This window comes from Pseudophryne corroboree, chromosome 3 (assembly GCF_028390025.1).
Source record: "Pseudophryne corroboree isolate aPseCor3 chromosome 3, aPseCor3.hap2, whole genome shotgun sequence".
NCBI classification, from domain to species: domain Eukaryota; kingdom Metazoa; phylum Chordata; class Amphibia; order Anura; family Myobatrachidae; genus Pseudophryne; species Pseudophryne corroboree.
The window spans coordinates 678,465,788-678,492,703 of NC_086446.1; the positions used below are offsets into that span (position 1 = coordinate 678,465,788).

The 26,916-nt window shown below is 49.3% G+C and overlaps 2 protein-coding genes across 2 annotated transcripts in view; one reads left to right on the plus strand and one right to left on the minus strand.

Moving 5' to 3' along the window:
- Window positions 1–22,122, minus strand: part of ACTR1A (actin related protein 1A) — a 119,917-nt gene extending 97,795 nt beyond the window's left edge. Inside the window, exon 1 of the mRNA XM_063961925.1 lies at window positions 21,971–22,122. Within this exon, the coding sequence (XP_063817995.1) occupies window positions 21,971–22,018 (48 nt within the window). The 5' untranslated portion in view covers window positions 22,019–22,122. The remainder of the gene's footprint in view (window positions 1–21,970) is intronic.
- SUFU (SUFU negative regulator of hedgehog signaling) overlaps window positions 21,706–26,916 on the plus strand; it is a 186,876-nt gene continuing 181,665 nt past the window's right edge. Inside the window, exon 1 of the mRNA XM_063961924.1 lies at window positions 21,706–21,773. Within this exon, the coding sequence (XP_063817994.1) occupies window positions 21,733–21,773 (41 nt within the window). The 5' untranslated portion in view covers window positions 21,706–21,732. The remainder of the gene's footprint in view (window positions 21,774–26,916) is intronic.

A 26,916-nucleotide genomic window follows, 5' to 3' on the forward strand; every position in this document is an offset into this window, starting at 1 on the left:
CCCCAGTGGAGCTTACAATTAATACTACTTATCACACGAATACACATACTGTACACTGTAGAATTTTTGTTGTTGTTTTTTTATTAGCATACAATTAATCTAACATTAGGTTTTGGATTGTTCTGGAACTAGACAACCACAAACATGGGGAGAACAGACATATAACCCCCGACATAACCCATTCCAAAGGGGACAAAATGCTCTGTTTCTGGACTTCTGTCTTAACTTATGGATTGCTATCTCCTAGTGTTCACGCTGGGCTGTTTTAGCAGACGCCGCACCCTGGCCCTCATTCAGAGTTGTTCGCTCGGTAAATTTTTTCGCATCGCAGCGATTTTCCGCTTAGTGCTCATGCGCAATGTCCGCAGTGCGACTGCGCCAAGTAAATTTGCTATGCAGTTAGGAATTTTACTCACGGTTTTTTCTTCGTTCTGGTGATCGTAATGTGATTGACAGGAAGTGGGTGTTTCTGGGCGGAAACTGGCCGTTTTATGGGTGTGTGCGAAAAAACGCTACCGTTTCTGGGAAAAACGCGGGAGTGGCTGGAGAAACGGAGGAGTGTCTGGGCGAACGCTGGGTGTGTTTGTGACGTCAAACCAGGAACGACAAGCACTGAACTGCTCGCAGATGCCGAGTAAGTTTGAAGCTACTCAGAAACTGCTAAGAGGTGCGTAATCGCAATTTTCAGAATCTTTCGTTCGCAATTTTAAGAAGCTAAGATTCACTCCCAGTAGGCGGCGGCTTAGCGTGTGTAAAGCTGCTAAAAGCAGCTTGCGAGCGAACAACTCGGAATGAGGGCCCCTGCCCAATTTTTAAAGAGCAAAATGCAACCTGCCCTTTTTGCAGCTCCCAGCTAAAACAGTCTGCCCTGTGCCCGTTGCTGCCATGTGAATAGATGCCGCGCACACAGCATCTATTCACATTTAAGGGAGAGCTTGGGGGAAGCCCATCACCTCTGTAGGTACTGGGCACTCCCCCACGAGTGACATGACGGGCTGGACACGCCCCTACTAGTGACACTGAGGGGCCGCCCCGCCCCCAATAGGGATGCCAGTGGGGAAGCGCCCCCTCCCAGGCCGTCCACGCCCCGCAATGGCGCCCTGTCTCCAAAAAAATCCGGTAGGATTTACCGGTAGGTAATTAAAATCCAATTTTCTCTTGCGTCCTAGAGGATACTGGGGATATATTTAGTACCATGGAGAAGTACCAAAGCTCCCAAACCGGTTGGGAGAGTGCTGAGGGTACTGCAGAACTGATTGACCAAACTGAAGGTCCTCAGAGGCCAAAGTACTGAACTTATAGAACTTTGCAAAAAAGTGTTCGAACCTGACCAAGTAGCTGCTCAGCAGAGCTGTAAGGCCGAGACACCGCGGGCAGCCGCCCAAGAAGAACCCACTGACCTAGTCGAGTGGGCCTGTACAGATTTAGGAACAGACAATCCTGCCGTGGAATAAGCATGCTGGATAGTGAGCCTGATCCAGCGTGCAACTGACTGCTTTGAAGTAGGACACCCAATCTTACTGGGACTGTAAATAACAAACAGCGAGTCCGATTTCCTGTGACGAGCTGTCCTTTCCACATACACCTACAAAGCCGTCACACATCCTAAGACTTTGAAGTAACAGAGGTGTCGGTAACAACCGGAACCACAATAGGTTGGTTGATGTGAAACGCAGACACCACCTTAGGAAGAAATTGCTGACGAGTCCTGAGTTCAGCTCTGTCCTCATGGAAAATTAAATAGGGGCTCTTGTGAGACAACGCCCCCCAGCTCCGACACACGTCTTGCTGAAGCCAAGGCTAACAGTGTGACTGTCTTCCACGTAAAATATTTTACATCTACCTCCTGTAACGGTTCAAACCAGTATGATTGGAGGAACTGCAGCACCAAACGGAGATCCCAAGGTGCCATGGGAGGCACAACAGGAGGCTGGATGTGCAGAACCCCTTTCAAGAACATCTGGACCTCAGGGAGAGAAGCCAATTGTTTCTGAAAGAAAATGGACAAGCCCAAAATCTGGACTTTTATGGAGCCCAGACGTAGGCCCACATCCACTCCCGACTGCAGAAAAAGCAGGAAACGTCCCAGATGAAGTTTCACCGCAAAATATTTTCTGCTCTCACACCATGAGACGTATTTCTTCCAAATACAGTGGTAATGTTTAGACGTTAGTCACTTCCTGGCTTGGAACATAGTCGGGATGACCTTGACAGGGATGCCTCTCCTGACTAGAATCAGCCGTTCAACTTCCTTGCCGTCAAACGTAGCCGTGTTAAGTCTTGATAGACGAACAGGCCCTGTTGCAGAAGATCCTCGCGAAGAGGTAGAGGCCACGGATCTTCCAGGAGCATCTCCAGAAGGTCCGCATGCCAGGCCCTTCTTGACCAGTCCGGGGCAATGAGGATTGCTTGAACTTTTTCCCTTTTTATTCTTTTAAGAATTCTTGGTATTAGCGGAAGTGGAGAGAACACGTACACCATCTGATAGACCCATGGAGTCGTCAGAGCGTCCACCGCCACTGCCTGTGGGTCGCTCGACCTGGAACAATACCGCTTGAGCTTCTTGTTGAGACGAGAGGTCAACATGTCGATTTGTGGACATCCCCATCGACGTGTCAAGCACCTGAAAACCTTCGGGTGAATGCCCCACTCCCCCGGGTGCAGGTCGTGTCTGCTGAGGAAGTCTGCTTCCCAGTTGTCTACTCCTGGAATGAAGACCGCCAACAACACCACAGCGTGTTTTTCTGCCAAGAGGAGAATTCCAGATACCTCTGACATTGCTGCCCTGCTTTTCGTTCCGCCCTGTCGGTTTATTTACAGTACTGCCGTCACATTGTCCGACTGAACCTGAATGGTCTGATCCTGAAGAAGATATGAGGCCTGCAGAAGGGCGTTGTATACAGCCCTGAGTTCCAAAATGTTGATTGGAAGGATGACTTCCTGACTTGACCATCGTCCTTGAAACTGCACCTCCTGGGAGACCGCTCCCCAACCTCTGAGGCTTGCATCTGTGATAAGCAGAATCCAATTCTGAATCCCGAACCGTCTGCCCTCGATTAGATGAGAAGTCTGTAGCCACCATAGGAGGGAGATCCTGGCCTTTGGCGACAGGCGGATCCTCTGGTGCATGTGAAGATGCGATCCGGACCATTTGTCCAACAGATCCAGCTGGAAGGGCCTCCCATGAAACCTTCCGTACTGAATCGCCTCGTAAGAGGCCACCATTTTCCCCAGAAGGCGAATGCATAGATGCACCGATATCAGGGTTGGCTTCAGGACATCCCGAACCATCGACTGAATTACCAATGCATTTTCCAACGGAAGAAAAACTTTCTGCGACTGTGTCCAGTATCATTCCCAGAACTGGGAGCCTCCAAGTTGGCTCTAACTGAGATTTTGGGAGATTTAGAATTCACCCGCAATCCAGGAGTAGTTTGGTTGTGAGACCAATGCTGTCCAACAACCTTTCCCTGGACGGTGCCTTTATCAGAAGATCGTCCAGGTACGGAATTATGTTCACTCCCTGCTTGCGAAGGAGAAACATCATCTCTGCCATCACCTTAGTGAACACCCTTGGTGCCGTGGAGAGACCAAATGGCAGGGCCTGGAACTGGTAGCGATAGTCCTGTACTGCAAAGCGTAGATGAGCCTCGTGATGCAGCCAAATCGGAATGTGAAGGTACGCATCCTTGATATCCAGAGACACTAGGAATTCCCCCTCCTCCAGACCTGAGATTACCGCTCTCAGAGACACTCGTAAGCCTTACCGAACTGTCCGATTTCGGTCCACAAACAAGTTGGAATAATATCCCTTGTTTTGGAGATGAGGTGGAACTGGAACAATGACCCGAGTCTGTACGTTTTTGAATGGAATCCTGTAAGGTTATACTTGCCTATTGTGAAACTGGTAAGCCAGATTTGAAGAATCTGTGAAGTGGGAGCTCCTGAAACTCCAGTCTGTAGCCCTCGAAAATAAGATCTATGACCCAGGGATCCTGGCATGATGTTGTCCAGATGTGACTGAAATTTTTAGTCGGGCTCCCACCTGCCAGTCTTCCAGGCCTCGCGGTCCACCGTCATGCAGAAGGCTTTGAAGAAGCAGAACTGGAGCTCTGTTCCTGAGAACAGGCAGTTGCTGGTTTGCATGGTTTAGCTCTAGCGCCTCTGTTGGCAGTAGAAGATCCTCTGACTTTGCCCTTAAACTTGGCAGTCCGAAAGGTCTGTAGAGTAGTTCTTGAGTAGGTCTTCCTGGTTGGGGGAGCTGCAGAAGGAAGATATGTGGACTTACCCGCAGTAGCTTTGGAGATCCATTTGTCTAGTTCATCTCCAAATAAGGCCTCTCCTGTGAAGGGTAGGCCTTCCACGCCTTTCCTGGAGTCCGCAGTCCACTGGCGTAACCATAAGCCCCTGTGTTCTGACACTGCCATAGCAGTGGTGCGTGCATAAAGCAAACCTACTTCTTTTATGGCTTCCACCATAAAGTTTGCAGAGTCCTGTATATGTTGCAGGAGTAACACAATCTCCCCCCTAGATAAGGAATCCAACTCTTCAATAAAGTTACCCGACTATTTAGTAATGGCTTTAGTAATCCACGCACATGCTATAGTGGATCTCTGAGCCACCCCACCAGCTGTGTACAAGAATTTGAGTGTAGTCTCAATCTTACGATCAGTTGTGTCTTTCAGGGTGGCTGCACCAGGGACGGGTAACACAATCTTCTGTGACAACCTGGACACAGATGCATCCACAATCGGTGGACTTTCCCATTTTGTCCTATCCTCAGGAGGAATAGGAAAAGATGAGAGTAACCTTTTAGGGATTTGAAATTTCTTACCGGGATTAACACACGGTTCTTCAAACAGGGTATTCAATTCCTTTGACACAGGAAAAGTGATGGAGGACTTCTTTTTTACATCAAAATAAGATTCCTCACACTCCTCTGTCACCTTATCAGGAATTTGTAGCACATCTCTGATAGCTTTTATAAGAGCCTCTATTCCCTGTGACAGAGCAGCGTCCCCCCCCGTCCCCCCCCCTGCAGACTGCAGGATATGGGCCAGAGTTTGTTTTTGTGGACAAATGGCAAGGGACAGAGATGCTTGTTTGGGCACTGAGTCTCTGTTCATAATCTCATCCACAGACTGTTTTAAGTATTGCGTCTCTTTCTCATTGCGAGACAATTTATTAGAGATAGTGGAAATTATTCCTTTGATGGAATCCAGCCACGCTGGTTCAGCCCCACTAGCCTGAGAAGGTGCACTACATTGAGTACATAGTAGTGAGCTCCCTGGGGAAGAGGAACACTCTGCCGTACATGAAACACACTCTTTGCCTGACATATTGTAAATGTGACAGCACACACACACAAAGGAAAGGTTAAAAGCACAATTAACCCACAAAGAGCCCTTTCAGGGAGACACAGAGGTATTTGGAGCCAGCACACCGCGCCCTTATTGCTAATGCGAAGCATAGCCGGGATGCCGACTAAGTACCCAGATTGGGGACTTAGTACACTAATAATCGATCCCCCCCTGCTTTGACCCCCTGGTACCGCTGAGATAATCTGGAGTCACACCGGAGGAGCTGCACGTCCCTTTCAGTCAGCATCTGTGCCCACTGCAGAGGGTAAATGGCGCTGGTGAGCTGCTGGATCAGCTCATAGTGAAGCCCTGCCCCCTCAATGGCACGCGGTTTTCCCGCTTTTTTTTATACTGGTTGAGGTAATTTATGCTTAAAATGGAAAGAGAACAGTTTAAAGGCTTTGCTTGCCAGGGTGGGTACGGTGTACTGAGACGCAGTTGTGTACTGAGTCTGGAAACACAATCCACCCCAGTTAGAAGCCGTGCGTCTCCGTAGCCTCATGCCGCCATAATGGCCGGTGACCCTCTAACCGGGACGCCGGCTTAGTACTCACCAATCTTCTGGGTCAGTTAGGGGTGGCAGCTTGTTGCGGGAATGTATGCTCGCCGTGGTGGGGCTTGCGAATAGGTCCCTCAGGAGCTAGTGTTCTGACAGCAGGGAACGGGACCATTAACCCTTCAAGAGGTTGGGCCGCCCCCCCCAAGTCCCACGAAGCAGGCAGGCTGGTGCCAACCAGCCCTGCCTGAAAATAACAAACAGAAAAATGCAGAAAACTCTTCAGGCGTTTCCATAAGCATAACCAGCTCCTCCAGGCACATTTTCTAAACTGAGTCTGGTAGGAGGGGCATAGAGGGAGGAGCCAGCCCACACTCTCAAACTCTTAACATGCTCATGGCTCCTGGTGGACCCGTCTATACCCCATGGTACTAAATAGATCCCCAGTGTCCTCTAGGACGTAAGAGAAAACCCAGCTCGCTAGTAGGGTTGGGATTCCCGGGTCACTGGACCCGAGCAGAGCTGTTTCCAATGCCAAAAATCCGGGGTTCCCGTGAAATAATCTGTGATTTTCATGTCACTGAAAAAGTGTTATAAGACACTGATTGGGTAAACACTAAGGCATGCATGACCATCATATCCAATCAAAATCTTATTTGGTCCTGAATATAAAAAATTCATAGGATGTGGAGATCTAGATATTTTCTGTTTAGCGTCATCATTCAGCACAGATATATAGGAAGGAACATTGATCTGACTGTTCAGTGTAATGCGTGAATCCCTAGATCGCGCAACTAGAATGATGTCGTTTCCGGACAAATCGAAACGGCATATCGGCCGGATCATTCAGTGTGTACCTGCGATTGCCTACTACTGCTGGTTGCATGTGATATTGTGTACGATGCCATGCTGCCGAATACTGCATGGCATTGTACACTGCACCTTCATCCCCTGCATCGTGCAAGTGTGTACGCACTTGCCGATGCAGGGTCATGGCGCCCATTGGATCAGCAGGGTACACATACTTCTAGTGTGTACCCAGACTTAGGCCATTGTTTAGCTCCAGTCCTCACACTACAACAGCCCATGGTTTCAGCTGTTGGTGGTGCATGATGAGTTAAGAAGCACTGTGTTAGGCAGTTTAGTAACCAGCATTAATAATTTCTACCACTCCTACATTTCACTTTTGCCAGCAGATATGCTGAGAAATGCAAACTCACAAAGAGATCTTCGAGATGGCAGCCAACGCACATGACCATCTTTCCAAAGCAGATGTCTAGGAAGAGGTCCATCTTCTACATCTCTGTTCATTCACCCAGTTTGCAAACACAGGGCCTAATTCAGATCTGAGCTCAGGGCTGGTTTTTTTTTTTTTTTGCTGTCCTGCGATCAGATAGTCGCCGCCTACAGGGGGAGTGCATCTTCGCCGTGCAAGTGTGCAATCGCATGTGTAGCTGAGCTGCAAAAATCCACTTTGTGCAGTCTGTGCGCAACCCAGAACTTACTCCTCTAGTGCGATGAGAACAGGCTGATCGGGGCCAGAGCTGACATCATATACCCTCCCGGAAAACGCTTGTGAACATCTGCGTTTTTCCAGACACTCCCAGTAAACGCTCAGTTTGCCACCCACAAACGGACTCTTCCGGTCAATCACATGGCGAACGCCCGTGTGATCAGATTTTTGGCACCATCCCGTCGCTGACCGGCGATGCCAGTTGTTGTTGTCCGACGCGCGAGCGCATTGTGGTGCATATGCTGTTATGACCTGATCGCCCGCTGTGCGAAAACACAGCAGCTGTCAGATCTGAATTACCCCCACAGCTATGTAGCTTGCACTAGCATCTCTCCACAGACAACAATGATCTCAATGTGGGGAAATTCAATTCTACATGATGTGCCGTTCTGGAACAGCACATCACACCGGGGCTATATTCAATTGTTATATTGCGCCCGATCTCCCGTCTAAATCGACGGGAGATCGTGGAGCGATATTCCATTGATCTTTATTATCGCCCTGATCGCGTACAATTAGGCTGGGTTTAGCCGCATAAAGCAGCTAACGCCGACCAGAGTCCTGGGCGCAATCGCAAAAAGTGCAATTTGGGCACCCAAACCGGTCACTCTTAGCACATTTCAGCTAGCCACCCTTGGGGGGTGCAAGCGTAAATGCAGACACCAGCAGCCATAGTAGCCAAATGGAGCTACAATTGAATAGTTCCATTTGGGCACCATCTACTGGCTGCCAGCGGAAAACAACTGAATTCTGCCACTGACAGCATTGTAAGCTTTCCCTTTCATACCATTGAGGTGCGACGGAAAACTTGACATCTCAGCAGTACTGTACTAGTGTTCACTCTAGAATCCGTGCACGGCAGGGCGCCGGATCTAGAGGGGCACTAGCGTGCGTGCCGAAAAGTGGCCGCGGCCATGCAAAATAGGGGGCGGGGTCATTGCGGGTAAAAAAAAATAAGAATTTACTCACCGGTAATTCTATTTCTCGTAGTCCGTAGTGGATGCTGGGAACTCCGTAAGGACCATGGGGAATAGACGGGCTCCGCAGGAGACTGGGCACTCTAAAAGAAAGATTAGGTACTATCTGGTGTGCACTGGCTCCTCCCTCTATGCTCCTCCTCCAGACCTCAGTTAAGGAAACTGTGCTGACACAAAAAGGAAAGGATTTGCAATCCAGGGTAAGACTCATACCAGCCACACCAATCACACTGTACAACTTGTGATAACCATACCCAGTTAACAGTATGAACAACAACTGAGCCTCAGAAACAGATGGCTCATAACAATAACCCTTTAGTTAAGCAATAACTATATACATGTATTGCAGAGAGTCCGCACTTGGGACGGGCGCCCAGCATCCACTACGGACTACGAGAAATAGAATTACCGGTGAGTAAATTCTTATTTTCTCTGACGTCCTAGTGGATGCTGGGAACTCCGTAAGGACCATGGGGATTATACCAAAGCTCCCAAACGGGCGGGAGAGTGCGGATGACTCTGCAGCACCGAATGAGCAAAGGCAAGGTCCTCCTCAGCCAGGGTATCATCAAACTTGTAGAACTTAGCAAATGTGTTTGAACCCGACCAAGTAGCAGCTCGGCAAAGCTGTAAAGCCGAGACCCCTCGGGCAGCCGCCCAAGAAGAGCCCACCTTCCTTGTGGAATGGGCTTTTACCGATTTAGGAAGCGGTAACCCTGCCGCAGAATGAGCTTGCTGAATCGTGTTACAGATCCAGCGCGCAATAGTTTGCTTTGAAGCCGGAGCACCCAGTTTGTTGGGTGCATGCAGGATAAACAGCGAGTCAGTTTTCCTGACTCCAGCCGTCCTGGCTTCATAGTTTTTTAAAGCCCTGACTACATCAAGTAACCTGGAGTCCTCCAAGTCCTGAGTAGCCGCAGGCACCACAATAAGCTGGTTCAAATGAAACGCTGATACCACCTTAGGGAGAAATTGGGGACGAGTCCTCAACTCTGGCCTGTCCATATGAAAGATCAGATATGGGCTTTTACATGACAAAGCCGCCAATTCTGACACACGCCTAGCTGAAGCTAAGGCCAACAGCATGACCACCTTCCATGTGAGATACTTTAGCTCCACGGTCTTAAGTGGCTCAAACCAGTGTAATTTCAGGAAATCCAACACAACGTTAAGATCCCAAGGTGCCACTGGAGGCACAAAAGGGGGCTGAATATGCAGCACTCCCTTAACAAACGTCTGAACTTCAGGCAGTGAAGCCAGTTCTTTTTGAAAGAAAATAGATAGGGCCGAAATCTGAAACTTTAAGGACCCCAAATTTTAGGCCCATAGTCACCCCTGACTGTAGGAAGTGCAGAAATCGACCCAGCTGGAATTCCTCTGTTGGGGCCTTCCTGGCCTCACACCAAGCAACAAATTTCCACCATATGCGGTGATAATGCTTTGCCGTCACATCCTTCCTAGCTTTTATCAGCGTAGGAATCACTTCATCCGGAATGCCCTTCTCCGTTAGGATCAGGCGTTCAACCGCCATGCCGTCAAATGCAGCCGCGGTAAGTCTTGGAACAGACAGGGCCCCTGCTGTAACAGGTCCTGTCTGAGAGGCAGAGGCCATGGGTCCTCTGAGATCATTTCTTGTAGTTCTGGGTACCAAGTTCTTCTTGGCCAATCCGGAACGATGAGTATAGTTCTTACTCCTCTCTTTCTTACTATCCTCAGTACCTTGGGTATGAGAGGAAGAGGAGGGAACACAAACCGACTGGTACACCCACGGTGTCACTAGAGCGTCCACAGCTATCGCCTGAGGGTCCCGTGACCTGGCGCAATATTTTTTTAGCATTTTGTTGAGGCGGGAAGCCATCATGTCCACCTGTGGCAGTTCCCAACGATTTACAATCTGTGTGAAGACTTCTTGATGAAGTCCCCACTCTCCCGGGTGGAGGTCGTGCCTGCTGAGGAAGTCTGCTTCCCAGTTGTCCACTCCCGGAATGAACACTGCTGACAGTGCTAGCACGTGATTCTCCGCCCATCGAAGAATCCTTGTGGCTTCTGCCATTGCCATCCTGCTTCTTGTGCCGCCCTGGCGGTTTACATGGACGACCGCCGTGATGTTGTCTGACTGAATCAGTACTGATTGGTTTCGAAGCAGGGGCTCTGCTTGACTCAGGGCGTTATAGATGGCCCTTAGTTCCAATATATTTATGTGTAGAGAAGTCTCCAGACTTGACCACTGTCCTTGGAAGTTTCTTCCCTGAGTGACTGCCCCCCATCCGTTGTCACCAGGACCCAGTCCTGTATGCCGAACCTGCGTTCCTCGAGAAGATGAGCACTCTGCAGCCACCACAGCAGAGACACCCTGGCCCTTGGGGACAGGGTGATCAACCGATGCATCTGAAGATGCGATCCGGACCATTTGTCCAACAGATCCCACTGAAATATCCTTGCATGGAACCTGCCGAAGGGAATTGCTTCGTAAGAAGCCACCGTCTTTCCCAGGACTCGCGTGCAGTGATGCACAGACACCTGTTTTAGTTTCAGGAGGTCCCTGACCAGAGATGACAATTCCTGGGCCTTCTCCACCGGGAGAAACACCTTCTTCTGTTCTGTGTCCAGAATCATGCCCAGGAAAAGCAGACGCGTCGCAGGAATCAGCTGCGACTTTGGGATATTCAGAATCCAGCCGTGCTGTTGCAACACTTCCCGAGAGAGTGCTACGCTGACCAACAACTGCTCTTTGGACCTCGCCTTTATGAGGAGATCGTCCAAGTACGGGATAATTATAACTCCCTTCTTTCGAAGGAGTATCATCATTTCGGCCATTACCTTGGTAAATATTCTCGGTGCCGTGGAGAGACCAAACGGCAACGTCTGGAATTGGTAATGACAGTCTTGTACCACAAACCTGAGGTATTCCTGGTGAGGTGGGTAAATGGGGACATGCAAGTAAGCATCCTTGATGTCCAGCGACACCATAAAATCCCCCTCTTCCAGGCTTGCAATAACCGCCCTGAGCGATTCCATTTTGAACTTGAACTTCTTTATATAAGTGTTCAAGGATTTTAAATTCAGGATGGGTCTCACCGAACCGTCCGGTTTCGGTACCACAAACATTATGGAATAGTAACCCCTGCCCTGTTGAAGAAGGGGGACCTTGATTATCACCTGCTGGAGGTACAGCTTGTGAATTGCCGCCAGTACTACCTCCCTTTCCCTGGGAGCAGCTGGCAAGGCTGATTTGAGGTAACGGCGAGGGGGAGTCGCCTCGAACTCCAGCTTGTATCCCTGAGATACAATTTGTACAGCCCAGAGATCCACTTGTGAGCGAACCTACTAGTTGCTGAAGTTTCGGAGATGCGCCCCCACCGCACCTGGCTCCGCCTGTGGAGCCCCAACGTCATGCGGTGGACTTAGTGGAAGCAGGGGAGGATTTTTGTTCCTGGGAACTGGGTGCCTGGTGCAGCTTCTTTCCTCTACCCTTGCCTCTGGCCAGAAAGGATGCTCCTCTGACCCGCTTGCCTTTCTGAGGCCGAAAGGACTGCATTTGATAATACGGTGCTTTCTTAGGCTGTGAGGGAACCTGAGGTAAGAAAGTCGACTTCCCAGCAGTTGCTGTGGATACGAGGTCCGAGAGACCGTCCCCAAATAATTCCTCACCCTTATAAGGCAAAACCTCCATGTGTTTTTTAGAATCAGCATCACCTGTCCACTGCCGAGTCCATAATACTCTCCTGGCAGAAATGGACATTGCATTAATTCTAGATGCCAGCAGGCAAATTTCCCTCTGTGCATCCCGCATATATAAGACGACGTCTTTTATATGTTCGATGGTTAGCAAAATAGTATCCCTGTCGAGGGAATCAATGTTGTCTGACAGGGTATCAGTCCATGCTGCTGCAGCACTACACATCCAGGCTGAAGCAATAGCAGGTCTCAGTAGAGTACCAGAGTGTGTATACACAGACTTCAGGATAGCTTCCTGCTTTCTATCCGCAGGATCCTTTAGGGCGGCCGTATCCTGAGACGGCAGTGCCACCCTTTTAGAGAAGCGTGTTAGCGCCTTGTCCACCCTAGGGGATGTTTCCCAACGTAACCTATCCGTTGGCGGGAAAGGGTACGCCATCAGTAACCTCTTAGAAATCACTAGTTTCTTATCAGGGGAACTCCACGCTTCTTCACACAAATCATTTAATTCATCAGATGGGGGAAAAGTCACTGGCTGCTTTTTCTCCCCAAACATAATACCCCTTTTGGTGGTAACCGGGTTAATATCAGAAATGTGCAATACATCTTTCATTGCAGTAATCATGCATCGGATGGCTTTTGTAGACTGTACATTTGTCTCATCCTCATCTACACTGGAGTCAGACTCCGTGTCGACATCTGTGTCTACCATCAGAGCTAGCGGGCGTTTATGAGCCCCTGACGGCTTCTGAGTCGCCTGGGCAGGCGCGGGCTGAAACCCCGGCTGTCCCAAGGCTGCTGCGTCATCGAACCTTTTATGTAAGGAGTTGACACTGTCGGTTAAGACCTTCCACATATCCATCCAATCAGGTGTCGGCCCCGTCGGGGGCGACACCACATGTATCTGCCCCTGCTCCGCCTCCACGTAACCCTCCTCATCAAACATGTCGACACAGCGGTACCGACACACCGCACACACACAGGGAATGCTCAGACTGAGGACAGGACCCAACAAAGTCCTTTGGGGAGACAGAGAGAGAGTATGCCAGCACACACCACAGCGCTATATAACACAGGGATTTACACTGCTAATAAGTGATTTTCCCAATAGCTGCTTGTTTGTATCGATTTGCGCCTAAATTTATGTGCCCCCTCTCTTTTTAACCCGTCTTGTACCTGGATACTGCAGGGGAGAGCCTGGGGAGCGTGCTTCCAGCGGAGCTGTGAAGGGAAAATGGCGCTGGTGTGCTGAGGAAGAAGGCCCCGCCCCCTCTCAGCGGCGGGCTTCTGTCCCGCGTTTCCTGTAACTTAATGGCGGGGTTTTTTACACATATACAGTTAACTGACTGTATTATGTGTATTTTATGCCAAAAGGTAATATAATTGCTGCCCAGGGCGCCCCCGCCCCCCCCCCCCCCCAGCGCCCTGCACCCTACAGTGACCGGAGTGTGTGGTGTGCTGTGGGAGCAATGGCGCACAGCTGCACTGCTGTGCGCTACCTTAATGAAGACAGGAGTCTTCTGCCGCCGATTTCATCGTTCTTCTTCTGTCTTCTGGCTCTGCAAGGGGGACGGCGGCGCGGCTCCGGGAACGGACGATCGAGGTCAGGCCCTGTGTTCGAACCGTCTGGAGCTAATGGTGTCCAGAAGCCTAAGAAGCACAAGCTAGCTGCAAGCAGGTAGGTTTGCTTCTCTCCCCTCAGTCCCACGTAGCAGTGAGTCTGTTGCCAGCAGATCTCACTGAAAATAAAAAACCTAACAAATACTTTCTTTCTTTCTAGCAAGCTCAGGAGAGCCCACTAGGAGCACCCAGCTCTGGCCGGGCACAGATTCTAACTGTGGTCTGGAGGAGGGGCATAGAGGGAGGAGCCAGTGCACACCAGATAGTACCTAATCTTTCTTTTAGAGTGCCCAGTCTCCTGCGGAGCCCGTCTATTCCCCATGGTCCTTACGGAGTTCCCAGCATCCACTAGGACGTCAGAGAAAAGGGGGCTTGGGCGGCCGGCGGGGGTCACTGTTGGGGGCGTGCCCAGCACCTACGGAGGCGCTGGGCTTCCCCCAAGCGCTCTCTCAGCGTGAATGGATGCTGTGCGCATGCGCGCTGCATCTTTACACGCTGTGAAGGCAGGAAGCGGGCGGCAGTTTTAGCAGGGCGCCACAGAAAGGGCAGGGCGGGTTTTGCCCTTAAAAAATCGTGCAGGGCGCGGCGCCCTGCACAAACTGCCTATCGTGAACACTACTGTACATTACAGATATATGCGTAGCCTGGCACTGCCACCAGTGGCAGCTTGATCCAAACTTCAAATGGGGAACAACACCAACTGCCAGTGAATTGGTTTGGGTCACCTATTTGAATTTGGACCACGCTGCAGCCCCAGCCCTGAAGCCGTCACTGATCGCTACAATGCCATGCAGCACTTTGCTTTGAAATTAATTCCCCCCCATACTCTACTTGCTTCTAATGTAATATGTAGTGAAGTGTAGCATTGATCAAAGTATGGGTGATTTTCCAGAAAGTGAACATAAAGTCCCGTGCATCAGACGCTTTTCATGTTTTTTCTTCTTTTAAACTGGTCTGTTAAGAAATTGTTGTTATATGAAAACTTAGTTGCTTAGTAGCAATGCCTTACCCTATAACTTAAGACCCACTAAAATCTTGGTATTTTGGAGAAGTGTGTCGTTTGAATTTGTGTAGCTGTTCAATGCATAAAAGAGAATCACCTGTATACTGTAATCAAATTCAGTGCACGGGGCTATGGAGATTGTAGTCCACCAATACGTAGGGTTAGCATTATGGCCTTACAGTAATGGGGTCACAAGCTCACTTCCTGGTCATGGCCCATCTATGTGGAGTGTGTATTTTCTCCCTATGTTTGGGAGGGTTTCCTCCTACACGCCATAAGGATACTGGTAGGTTAATTGGCTTCTGACAAAAAAATGATTCCTAGTGTGTTCATGAGATTTGAAATATATATATTGTAAGCTTCACTGCTGCAGCCACTGATGTGAATGACTGGAATGCTGTTAAATGTGTTTGCGTTATATAAGAAAAAAAAAAGAAAGGAGGTTACTACTACTACCACCACCAACTATCTAATATTCCCAGATTCAACCAGGCAAAGGATTGATGGGCGGAACATTTTACCCCTTTTCACTCCCTTAAGAGTCAAATTTCGAAAAATCCCTGCTAGTGGGTGGCTGCAAATAACGGTCACAGTTTCCAGACCACCCAGCAGGTCACCGAACAGAGGCAAAGGGAGATTTCCCCAACTGTCACATTATCCAAAGCACAATGTTGAGGCATTGTAAATGGAAGGTGGACATTTTGCCACATAACTTTGAAACAAAGCAACCAAATACGCCAATACTTTTCCTGCAAATCTCCAGAACAAGACATTTAATTTGGTATATGATGCACCCTGCTCAAAGGTATCATAGTAATAAGTTACTCATGAAAGTCATCCTTCTCCTATTAAAATATAGATAATAAAATAAGAATTTACTTACCGATAATTCTATTTCTCGGAGTCCGTAGTGGATGCTGGGGTTCCTGAAAGGACCATGGGGAATAGCGGCTCCGCAGGAGACAGGGCACAAAAAGTAAAGCTTTAGGATCAGGTGGTGTGCACTGGCTCCTCCCCCTATGACCCTCCTCCAAGCCAGTTAGGTACTGTGCCCGGACGAGCGTACACAATAAGGGAGGAATTTTGAATCCCGGGTAAGACTCATACCAGCCACACCAATCACACCGTACAACTTGTGATCTAAACCCAGTTAACAGTATGATAACAGCGGAGCCTCTGAAAAGATGGCTCACAACAATAATAACCCGATTTTTGTAACTATGTACAAGTATTGCAGATAATCCGCACTTGGGATGGGCGCCCAGCATCCACTACGGACTCCGAGAAATAGAATTATCGGTAAGTAAATTCTTATTTTCTCTATCGTCCTAGTGGATGCTGGGGTTCCTGAAAGGACCATGGGGATTATACCAAAGCTCCCAAACGGGCGGGAGAGTGCGGATGACTCTGCAGCACCGAATGAGAGAACTCCAGGTCCTCTTTTGCCAGGATATCAAATTTGTAGAATTTTACAAACGTGTTCTCCCCTGACCACGTAGCTGCTCGGCAGAGTTGTAATGCCGAGACCTCTCGGGCAGCCGCCCAAGATGAGCCCACCTTCCTTGTGGAATGGGCCTTAACCGATTTAGACTGTGGCAGGCCTGCCACAGTATGTGCAAGTTGAATTGCGTTACAAATCCAACGAGCAATCGACTGCTTAGAAGCAGGCGCACCCAACTTGTTGTGTGCATACAGTATAAACAGCGAGTCAGATTTTCTGACTCCAGCTGTCCTGGAACATATTTTCAGGGCCCTGACAACTTCTAGCAACTTGGAGTCCTCCAAGTCCCTAGTAGGTGCAAGGCACCACAATAAGCTGGTTCAGGTGAAACACTGACACCACCTTAGGGAGAGAACTGGGGACGAGTCCGCAGCTCTGCCCTGTCCGAATGGACAAACAGATATGGGCTTTTTTGAGAAAAAACCACCAATTTGACACTCGCCTGGTCCAGGCCAGGGCCAAGAGCATGGTCACTTTTTATGTGAGATGCTTCAAATCCACATATTTGACTGGTTTTAAACCAATGTGATTTGAGGAATCCCAGAACTACGTTGAGATCCCACAGTGCCACTGGAGGCACAAAAAAGGGGTTTGTATATGCAATACTCCCTTGACAAACTTCTGGACTTCAGGAACTGAAGCCAATTCTTTCTGGAAGAAAATTTACAGGGCCGAATTTGAACCTTAATGGACCCCAATTTGAGGCCCATAGACACTCCTGTTTGCAGGAAATGCAGGAAACGACCGAGTTGAAATTTCTTTGTGGGGCCTTCCTGGCCTCACACCACGCAACATATTTTCGCCACACGTGGTGATAATGTTGTGCGGTCACCTCCTTTCTGGCTTTGACCAGGGTAGGAATGACCTCTTCCGGAATGCCTTTTTTCCCTTAGGATCCGGCTTTCCATCGCCATGCCGACAACGCAGCTGCGGTAAGTCTTGGAACAGACATGGTACTTGCTGAAGCAAGTCCCTTCTTAGCGGCAGAGGCCATAAGACCTCTGTAAGCATCTCTTGAAGTTCCGGGTACCAAGTCCTTCTTGGCCAATCCGGAGCCATGAGTATAGTTCTTACTCCTCTACGTCTTATAATTCTCAGCACCTTAGGTATGAGAAGCAGAGGAGGGAACACATACACCGACTGGTACACCCACGGTGTTACCAGAACGTCCACATCTATTGCCTGAGGGTCTCTTGACCTGGCGCAATACCTGTCCCGTTTTTTGTTCAGACGGGACGCCATCATGTCCACCTTTGGTATTTCCCAACGGTTTACAATCATGTGGAAAAAACTTCTCAATGAAGTTTCCACTCTCCCGGGTGGAGGTCGTGCTGAGGAAGTCTGCTTCCCAGTTTCCATTCCCGGGATGAAAAACTGCTGACAGTGTTATCACATGATTTTCCGCCCAGCGAAAAGTCCTTGCAGTTTCTGCCATTGCCCTCCTGCTTCTTGTGTCGCCCTGTCTGTTTACGTGGGCGACTGCCGTGATGTTTTTCCCACTGGATCAATACCGGCTGACCTTGAAGCAGAGGTCTTGCTAAGCTTAGAGCATTATAAATTTACCCTTAGCTCCAGTATATTTATGTGGAGAAAAGTCTCCATACTTGATCACACTCCCTGGAAATTTTTCCCTTGTGTGACTGCTCCCCAGCCTCTCAGGCTGGGCTCCGTGGTTACCAGCATCCAATCCTGAATGCCGAATCTGCGGCCCTCTAGAAGATGAGCACTCTATAACCACCACAGGAGAGACACCCTTGTCCTTGGATATTGGGTTATCCTCTGATGCATCTGAAGATGCGAACCGGACCATTTGTCCAGCAGATCCCACTGAAAAGTTCTTACGTGAAATCTGCCGAATGGAATTGCTTCGTAGGAAGCCACCATTTTTACCAGGACCCTTGTGCAATGATGCACTGTTTTTAGGAGGTTCCTGACTTGCTCGGATAACTCCCTGGCTTTTTCTTTCGGGAGAAACACCTTTTTCTGGACTGTGTCCAGAATCATCCCTAGGCACAGCAGACGTGTCGTCGGGATCAGCTGCGATTTTGGAATATTTAGAATCCACCCGTGCTGATTGTAGCAGTATCCGAGATAGTGCTACTCCGACCTCCAACTGTTCCCTGGACTATGCCCCTATCAGGAGATCGTCCAAGTAAGGGATAATTAAGACGCCTTTTCTTCGAAGAAGAATCATCAATTCGGCCATTACCTTGGTAAAGACCCCGGGGTGCCGTGGACAATCCAAACGGCAGCGTCTGAAACTGATAGTGACAGTTCTGCACCACGAACCTGAGGTACCCTTAGTGAGAAGGGCAAATTTGGGACATAGAGGTAAGCATCCCTGATGTCCCGGGACACTATATAGTCCCCTTCTTCCTGGTTCGTTATCACTGCTCTGAGTGACTTCATCTTAATTTGAACCTTTGTAAGTGTTCAAAAAAAAATTTTTAGAATAAGTCTCACCTAGCCTTCTGGCTTCAGTACCACAATATAGTGTGGAATAATACCCCTTTTCTGTAGTAGGAGGGGTAATTTAATTATCACCTGCTGGGAATACAGCTTGTGAATTTTTTTCCATACTACCTCCTTGTCGGAGGGAGACTTGGTAAAGCAGACTTCAGGAGCCTGCGAAGGGGAAACGTCTCGACATTCCTATCTGTACCCCCGGGATACTACTTGTAGGATCCAGGGGTCCTGTACGGTCTCAGCGCCATGCTGAGAACTTGTCAGACGCGGTGGAACGCTTCTGTTCCTGGGAATGGGCTGCCTGCTGCAGTCTTCTTCCCTTTCCTCTATCCCTGGGCAGATATGATCTTATAGGGACGAGAGGACTGAGGCTGAAAAGACGGTGTCTTTTTCTGCAGAGATGTGACTTAGGGTAAAAAAACGGTGGATTTTCCAGCAGTTGCCGTGACCACCAGGTCCGATGGACCGACCCCAAACAAGTCCTCTTCCTTTATACGGCCATACTGTGCCGTTTGGAATCTGCATCACCTGACCACTGTCGTGTCCATAACATCTTCTGGCAGTTATGGACATCGCGTTTATTCATGATGCCAGAGTGCAAATATCCCTCTGTGCATCTCGCATATATAGAAATGCTCTATAGTCAATAAAATACTGTCCCTGTCAAGGGTATCAATATTTTTAGTCAGGGAATCCGACCAAGCCACCCTAGCTCTGCACATCCAGGCTGAGGCGATCGCTGGCCGCAGTATAACACCAGTATGTGTGTATATACTTTTTATTATATTTTCCAGCCTTGTCAGCTGGTCCTTGAGGACGGCCCTATCTATAGACGGTACCGCCACTTGTTTTGATAAGCGTGTGAGCGCCTTATCCACCTTAAGGGGTGTTTCCCAACGCGCCCTAACTTCTGGCGGGAAAGGGTATACCGCCCATAATTTTCTATCGGGGGGAACCCACGCATCATCACACACTTTATTTAATTTATCTGATTCAGGAAAAACTATGGTAGTTTTTTCACATCCCACATAATACCCTCTTTTGTGGTACTTGTAGTATCAGAAATACGTAACACCTCCTTCATTGCCTTTAACGTGTGGCCCTAATAAGGAATACGTTTGTTTATTCACCGTCGACACTGGATTCAGTGTCCCTGTCTGTGTCTGTGTCGACCGACTAAAGTAAACGGGCGTTTTAAAACCCTTGACGGTGTTTTTGAGACGTCTGGACCGTACTAATTGTTTGTCGGCCATCTCATGTCGTCAACCGACCTTGCAGCGTGTTGACATTATCACGTAATTTCCTAAATAAGCCATCCATTCCGGTGTCGACTCCCTAGAGAGTGACATCACCATTACAGGCAATTGCTCCGCCTCCTCACCAACATCGTCCTCCTACCTGTCGACACACACGTACCGACACACAGCACACACACAGGGAATGCTCTGATAGAGGACAGGACCCACTAGCCCTTTGGAGAGACAGAGGGAGAGTTTGCCAGCACACACCAAAAACGCTATAATTATATAGGGACAACCTTATATAAGTGTTTTCCCTTATAGCATCTTAATATATATATAAGCATATCGCCAAATTAGTGCCCCCCCTCTCTGTTTTAACCCTGTTTCTGTAGTGCAGTGCAGGGGAGAGCCTGGGAGCCTTCCCTCCAGCCTTTCTGTGAGGGAAAATGGCGCTGTGTGCTGAGGAGATAGGCCCCGCCCCTTTTTCGGCGGCCTCGTCTCCCGCTCTTAACGGATTCTGGCAGGGGTTAAATATCTCCATATAGCCTCCGGAGGCTATATGTGAGGTATTTTTAGCCAAAATAGGTATTCATTTGCCTCCCAGGGCGCCCCCCTCCCAGCGCCCTGCACCCTCAGTGACTGCCGTGTGAAGTGTGCTGAGAGGAAAATGGCGCACAGCTGCAGTGCTGTGCGCTACCTTTAGAAGACTGAGGAGTCTTCTGCCGCCGATTCTGGACCTCTTCTTACTTCAGCATCTGCAAGGGGGCCGGCGGCAAGGCTCCGGTGACCATCCAGGCTGTACCTGTGATCGTCCCTCTGGAGCTGATGTCCAGTAGCCAAGAAGCCAATCCATCCTGCACGCAGGTGAGTTCACTTCTTCTCCCCTAAGTCCCTCGTTGCAGTGATCCTGTTGCCAGCAGGACTCACTGTAAAATAAAAAACCTAAGCTAAACTTTCCTAAGCAGCTCTTTAGGAGAGCCACCTAGATTGCACCCTTCTCGGCCGGGCACAAAAATCTAACTGGCTTGGAGGAGGGTCATAGGGGGAGGAGCCAGTGCACACCACCTGATCCTAAAGCTTTACTTTTTGTGCCCTGTCTCCTGCGGAGCCGCTATTCCCCATGGTCCTTTCAGGAACCCCAGCATCCACTAGGACGATAGAGAAATAGAAATAATCATACAACAGGATCAGAAGAGAGCGGTTTAGATACAACAGTTACTGCAAACGTTTGAAACCCCCCACACAAAAACAATGGGCTTCATTCTTTAATCTCAGTAGCAACCTGTTGATAAAAGTTCCAGCTCTACCAGTCAACACACATTAATGCTATTATTTATTGTTATTTATATAGTGCACACATATTCCACAGAGCTTTAAAGACTTGAAGGAGCTGATTGGTTGGTACTTTATCACCGCGGAATTCACTCTCCAAGGCTTGATAAATCTAGGGTAATATTTGGCCATTCACATACAGTACAAAACACTGATCATACTAAAGTCCAAATCATAAGCAGCATGATGACACCTAGTCTGCTACCTGCAGTCAGGCCCACAGAGAGCACCGGCTCGGTCTATTTACACCAGTCACCACCACCCTTCCACACCCAGCAAGTGTATCGGCCCTCTCCAGCAACGCACCAATCAGACACCTCACAGCTGCTGTCACTCTAACTCCCGCCCAAGCAATGCCCCCGGTGCGGCTGGCTGAGATCATGCAGAACCACACCTCATGAACCCTCGGAGTGACAGATGTTTCAACCAATTGGAAGGCAGGTGACGCTGCGGACACGCCTTTTTGGTCCTTAAGGCGTGCTCAGCTGCGGAAGCAAGTTAGGTTGCGCTCTCGCAGCCTCATCCTCCCTAAAAACACCCGTCAGATGATAATAACCCGAATCTGGGTACAGCCATCAGGTGACGGGTCAGTAGCCTCTCGCGGTCCGCATGCTCAGACCCCTGTCCAGCTCCCCAGATAGCCCGCTCCGTGTGACAGGAGGGGCGCGGTTGTAGTGACAAAGGGAAAAAATAATCCTCCTTAGGGCACACCCGGGCCGATATTAGGGCGCAGAGACGGACACACAGCTGTGGAGGAACGGGGCACAATGCAGCCTTACTCACATTATCAATCACCACGGGCTGGTTCGCGATCACATCGTATGACTCCATGACGGCTGCCTCCTGACTAGGAGCTGAAGGGCCGGCTACACGGGTGTCTCTGCGCCTGCGCGTCCACCGGACGGACGTAGCGACGCTAGTAATCACTAACGCATGCGCAGAACACCAGACGCCTTTGGCTACGCTGCGCCGTCATCGTCAGGCCACGCCCCTTGACGCTAATTGGTCAGTATGTTCAGTCATTGCTCCTTGCATCGACTGCGAGAGAGAGAGAGAGAGGGTGTGACGTCACCCAGTGAGCTGGGGCCGAGTCGGCATTTTGCAATGATTGCGCATGCGCAGCTGAAGACGCTTCAATGCCCTTGCTTTCTCTGTGGCTGCTGTAGCCTGTAGTTATGTTCGTGCTGGGAGCACAGTCACACAGTGCTGCTGCTTGCCTGGGACAGTAGTAGTTGTAACTAGCTGCAGTGTATTCCCCTCCTTGTCCCTTATTCCAGGAGACAGTGTCAGCCAGCTTCTATCACTTGTTTTGTTTTTACCATCAATATAAACACACAGACCTAAATCATCTCGCAATATACAAATGCTCAATAGTCTCAATTTTAAAAAACATAGGGGCAGATGTATTAACCTGGAGAAGATATAAGGAAGTGATAAACCAGTGATATGTGCAAGGTGATAAAGGCACCAGCCAATCAGATCCTAACTGTTAATTTACATATTGGAGCTGATTGGCTGGTTCCTTTATCACCTTGCACATATCACTGGTTTATCACTTCCTTATGCCTTCTCCAGGTTAATACATCTGCCCCATAGTCGGCCATACTTGGATGGAGAAACTGCACCTGCCATAGGGCTGGTGCAAGTTGTGATGGTGCGACTGACCCTGGTGTCTAAGGACGCACTAATTGGTATTACAGCATGTACAGCACACTTGCCTACTCTCCCGAAACTTGCGGGAGACTCCAGATTTTTCTGGTAGTCACCTGCACCCATGCAAGAGTAGGCAAATCTCCCGCATCTCAGCTGCTTCCTAGTGAAGCTGGCAGGATGAGTAGAAAGTCACTGGAATTGTGGCGCCACAGGGGGTGGGGCTAAGTGACATGATTCGCAACATTAGACCGTTGATGGCCCCAACAGATGGTCATCCCTATTCTTTCACTGACCGTCCCATTGGCCAATCAGAACCTGGAGGTGGGACTTCACAAGTGTCGGGGGGTCGAGCTATGCTCCGTATCCCGGCACCTTGTAGGACAATAAATAAACATTGGGTGGTTACATACTTGCCTACTCTTCTGGAATGGCCGTGGAGGCTCCTGAAAATCGAGTGACTCTCAGCCATACTTGCCTACCTGACCCTCTCCATGAGGGAGAAAATGCTCTGTTCCTGGACTTTCCTGGTAATGTATGATTGCCATCACCTGTGGTGAAACACCTTTCTTATCAATTAACTAGCTCACCACAGGTGATGGCAATCATACATTACCAGGAAAGTCCAGGAACAGAGCATTTTCTCCCTCATGGAGAGGGTCAGGTAGGCAAGTATGCTCTCAGCCCTCCGGAAGAGCAGGCAAGTCTCCCAATTTGGCCCTATTTAGAGGTAAGTCCTGGATAAATTTATAGAATGTGATAGTATTAGGAATGTTAGGGACTCGTGATGAAGTCACCTGACCGTGGTACATGGGCTCGCATGTGTGTGCAAAGAAGTTCAATTATACTCCATGTTAATGGTGAGGGTTTATTTAAATTATTTTTACTATTAGTGGGGGTCATTCCGAGTTGTTCGCTCATTGCCATTTTTCGCAACACAGCGATTAGTTGGAAAATGCGCATGGTACGCAGTGCGCATGTGCTAAGTAATTTAACACAAAACTTGGTAGATTTACACAAGCTCGAGCAACGTTTTTCCATCGCTCGAGTGATCGTAGTGTGATTGACAGGAAGTGGGTGTTTCTGGGCGGAAACTGGCCATTTTCAGGGAGTGTGCTAAAAAACGCAGGCGTGCCAGGTAAAAACGCAGGAGTGGCTGGGGAAACGGGGGAGTGGCTGGCCGAACGCAGGGCGTGTTTGTGACGTCAAAGCAGGAACTAAACGGACTGAGGTGATTGCAGCCTAGGAGTAGGTCTGGAGCTACTCAGAAACTGCAAGGAATTTTTAGTAGCAATTCTGCTAATCTTTCGTTTGCTATTCTGCTAAGCTAAGATACACTCCCAGAGGGTGGCGGCCTAGCGTTTACAATGCTGCTAAAAGCAGCTAGCGAGCGAACAACTCAAATGAGGGCCAGTGTTCTTAGTGCTAGGAGTGTGCAACTGCATCTCTCTTCCTCCAGCAAAGTCTCCCAATTCTTCAGGTCCCCCCTGCCCGGCTGCCCACTTAGTGAGTAAAGTGGGCAGTCTGGGAAGTCGATAACGCAATTTTTGCTGAATCGAGTCATCATAGCCACACCCCCAGCAGTATAATGGCGGTGATCACGGCATCATAGAGCGGTGGGCATGGCTTAAAGTAGGTGCCGCGGTAACCCCGTTTCCGCCTCGCCCCCATTCCGCCTCCGGTCCACCCCCTCCTCACATCATATCCCTGCCCCATCCCACCTGCTGAGCTGACCTGGCTGCTCTCTCCTGGAGAGAGCAGTCAGAATGCTGGCATGTATGGGTGGTTCTGTAGTATCGATGGCAAACCATTTGGTTTTCCCCTGTCGATTGCAAAAGTATTCAACATCGGCCTTAAAGCATCAATGATTTGGGATCATCAATGGCCATCCCTTTGTATCAGCATTTGCTAGTGTGTTTATGTGTGTCCATGAGGTAGGGATTATAGATTGTAAGCTCCACTAGGGTAGAGACTGATGTGAATGACTGAAATGTATTATCTTTAAAATGCTGCTGAATATGTGTGTGCTATATTATTTGTGGCAGATTTTACCCAGGGGCATATTGAGAGGGGAGGTTGCCTGTGTGCAGTCTCCATATGGGTCCCCTCCTCTCTAGCCAGCAGCCAATTATTGAACACTAGTTGACTCTGGCTTTGTACTAGAGTAGGGGTGGGCAACATGCGGGCCGGATGCGGCCCGCGGACCGATCCTGCCTGGCCCGCTGTGCCCCACCAGAGTGCAATGACAAGAGGCCCGACAGGCCGCTTGTCATTGCACTGTTCGCAGACGCGGCGCCGCTGAGGAAATCCCGGTCACGTCACATAGTCAGCTGACCGGGATTTCCTCTATCTCATGTGCTGGGCGTCACGGGGGGCGGCGCTGGGCGGGCACTGCAGAGTGGGACTCGGAGCAGAACGAAGCGGCCAGTGGGGAGCACAAGCGGAGGCCAGTGGGGAGAAGAAACGGCGGCCAGCGGGGAGAAGCAGCATCAGCAGCAGCAGCGCGGATCATCACTGACAGTGGGGATCGTCACTGACAAATAGGTAAACCCCCTGGATAAAGCTAAAGCTGCCCTATAAGTTATGGGGAGGGGAGTTAAAAACGATTGTATGGGTTTAGGGGAGTGGGGGGGGGGGAGGGTAAGGACTGCTATATAGGTTTAGGGGAGGGTGGGGAAAGGGGGGTAGGGACTGCCATATAGGTTTAGGAGAGAGGGGAAGATAGACTGCTATATGGGTCCAAGGGGGGGGGGGGGGGGTAGAGGCTGCAGCATTACACAGGGTCAGAGCCGGCCCTAACCAATATGATGCCCTAGGCAAGATTTTGGCTGGTGCCCCCTAGCACCGCCGCTAGTTCTGCTAGATGCTGGCATGAGTCAGCTGGCAGCTCTGCTAACATCAGGTGCCTTTTGTTTATGAAAATGCATCACACTATTTGCATTACTATGTGGCTAGGATGCACAAACAGCTTCTGCTGATTAAAATGATATGCAGCATGCCTATATTCTGTGTGCGACTGCGGCTGTATCTGCATACGAAATACTACATTATAGTGATTTCCAGGAATATACTGCAAAGTATCATTTTGTATGCAGATACAGCTGCAGTCACACACAGAATATAGGCATGCCGCATATCATTTTAATCAGCAGAAGCTGCTGGTGCCCCTAAGCATACCAAATGCCCTAGGCATTTGCCTAGTTTGCCTATGCCTAAGGCCGGCTCTGCACAGGGTGCTGTTTGTTTTCAGCCCCGTGTTTTGTTTTTTTTATTACTGGATTACTGTGTTTATTGGACATATGTATTGTGCCTGTAAAAAAAACGATGTATTCTACTATGTATGTATGTATGTATGTATGTACTATGTATGTATTGTATATTGTATTGTGGTGTGTGTTTTTATAGTTATATGTACTAGGGCCCTCATTCCGAGTTGTTCGCTCGCAAGCTGCTTTTAGCAGCTTTGCACATGCTAAGCCGCCGCCTACTGGGAGTGAATCTTAGCATAGTAAAATTGCGAACGAAAGATTCTCAAAATTGCGAATACACACCTCATAGCAGTTTCTGAGTAGCTTCAAACTTACTCGGCATCTGCGATCAGTTTAGTGCTTGTCGTTCCTGGTTTGACGTCACAAACACACCCAGCGTTCGCCCAGACACTCCTCCGTTTCTCCAGCCACTCCCGCGTTTTTCCCAGAAACGGTAGCGTTTTTTCGCACACACCCATAAAACGGCCAGTTTCCGCCCAGAAACACCCACTTCTTGTCAATCGCATTACGATCACCAGAACGAAGAAATAACCTTGTAATGCCGTGAGTAAAATACCTAACTGCATAGCAAATTTACTTGGCGCAGTCGCACTGCGGACATTGCGCATGCGCATTCGCGACTAATCGCTCCGTTGCGAAAAAAAAATAACGAGCGAACAACTCGGAATGACCCCCTATGTTTTTATAGTTATATACATAACTATGGGCCTTATTCAGACCTGATCGCTAGCAGGCGATTTTTGCACTGCTGCGATCAGGTAGTCACCGCCTACAGGGGGAGGGGGTAATCGCTGTGCCGGGGTTGCGATC